At 35.7% G+C, this 1,663-nt stretch overlaps 1 protein-coding gene across 1 annotated transcript in view; it reads left to right on the forward strand.

Moving 5' to 3' along the window:
• Positions 1-1,663, forward strand: part of LOC107089466 (receptor-type tyrosine-protein phosphatase eta-like) — a 55,330-nt gene that overhangs the window by 31,250 nt on the left and 22,417 nt on the right. Inside the window, exons 8-9 of the mRNA XM_015382276.1 lie at positions 102-356; positions 580-834. Coding sequence (XP_015237762.1) covers positions 102-356; positions 580-834 — 510 coding nt within the window. The remainder of the gene's footprint in view (positions 1-101; positions 357-579; positions 835-1,663) is intronic.

Raw genomic sequence — 1,663 nt, forward strand, 5'->3', positions numbered from 1 at the left:
TTGTGTTAGTGTTGAGCTTTATGTCATTAAGTAGCAATAGGATTCTGCTGTTAAGGCCTTAAACTTTATACCAGGAATTTACTTTTATTTTTCATTTAAAGAACCAGAGATGGTCCGCAATCTTACTGTGACTGAAGTCACTACTGACTCTATATCTCTAAAATGGACTAAACCTTTGGGAAGCAGCTCCTTTTATAAAGTAGAGTGGATTAATGGGAATAAGACGCTGAATTCAACTGAAACAGAACTTACTATCACTAACCTGACTGCTGGTACAAAGTATGAAATAAATGTCACTGCTGTAGCTGCTGATTATCATACTGAAGGAGCCAGTGTCTTTGTATTTTCCTACACAAGTAAGACAACACACTGATTCTTGATGACTAATGAGTAGATAAACAGTAGGTGTAATGATGTAAAGAATTTTAAGTTATGTCATTGTTGTTTTTCAATATTCCCCACCCCCAGCTTAGTTCATGTAACAACTCTATATAGCAATAAGGCTCTCTGTTGTTAAAGTCATAAGATATATGATATTAGGATATATGCCTTAATAGTACTTTTATTTTTCACATAAAGAACCAGAGATGGTCCGCAATCTTACTGTGACTGAAGTCACTACTGACTCTATATCTCTGAGCTGGACTGAACCTTTGGGAAGCAGCTCCTTCTATAAAGTAGAGTGGATTGATGGGAATAAGACGTTGAATTCAGCTGAAACAGAACTTACTATTACTAACCTGACTGCTGGTACAAAGTATGACATAAATGTCACTGCTGTAGCTGCTGATAATCGTACTCAAGGATCCATTGCCTCTGTATCCCGCTACACAAGTAAGACAACACACTGATTCTTGATGACTAATGAGTAGAAAGACAGTAGGTGCTTTGATTTTTTTTGTTTTATTTTAATTAGATTTCTAGTGACCTACTTTACTATGACTAAAGGGATTCAGTCTTTTGGTCTTTTCATTACCCAGTACTCTCTCTTATATAGATGATAAACATTAGAATGGTAAATGGCCTTATATAGCGCTTTTTCAATTTAGACTTGAGACTTGACCAAATCTCTTTACACCACATTCAGTTATTCACCCATTTATACACACACTCGCATACTAAATTAGTCTTAGCCTTTAGTCTTAGCAATCTCCAGTCCTCCACTGTTCATACAGCATTTTCTTCACATGTTTTCGCATTAGTTTACGAGTAGTCATCTCTTATTTGTGTCCTGTTTGGTCATTTCTTCCTAAAATTGATTATTTGTTATTTCTTCTAAAATTTGTTGGATGTCCTTTTATTCTTAAATACCCTTTACTTTCATTCTAAATGCCTTCCATCTGTGTTTGGATTGAATTCAGTAACACAGCATGACTTATGAACTCTCTTCTGTCTTAGTCTCAAAGTTTACAGTATGATTAATGTATCATTTTAATGCATTGCTGTTACTGCTCACAGAACCAGAGACTGTCCGCAATCTTAATGTGACTGAAGTCACAACTGACTCTATATCTCTGATCTGGACTAAACCTTTGGGAAACAGCTCCTACTATAAAGTAAAGTGGATTGATGGGATTAAGATGCTGAATTCATCAGAAACAGAAGTTAATATTACTAACCTGACTCCTGGTGTGAAGTATGACGTAAATGTCACTGCTGTAGC

Source organism: Cyprinodon variegatus, unplaced genomic scaffold, assembly GCF_000732505.1.
Source record: "Cyprinodon variegatus isolate N-32 unplaced genomic scaffold, C_variegatus-1.0 Scaffold254, whole genome shotgun sequence".
Lineage (NCBI taxonomy): Eukaryota > Metazoa > Chordata > Actinopteri > Cyprinodontiformes > Cyprinodontidae > Cyprinodon > Cyprinodon variegatus.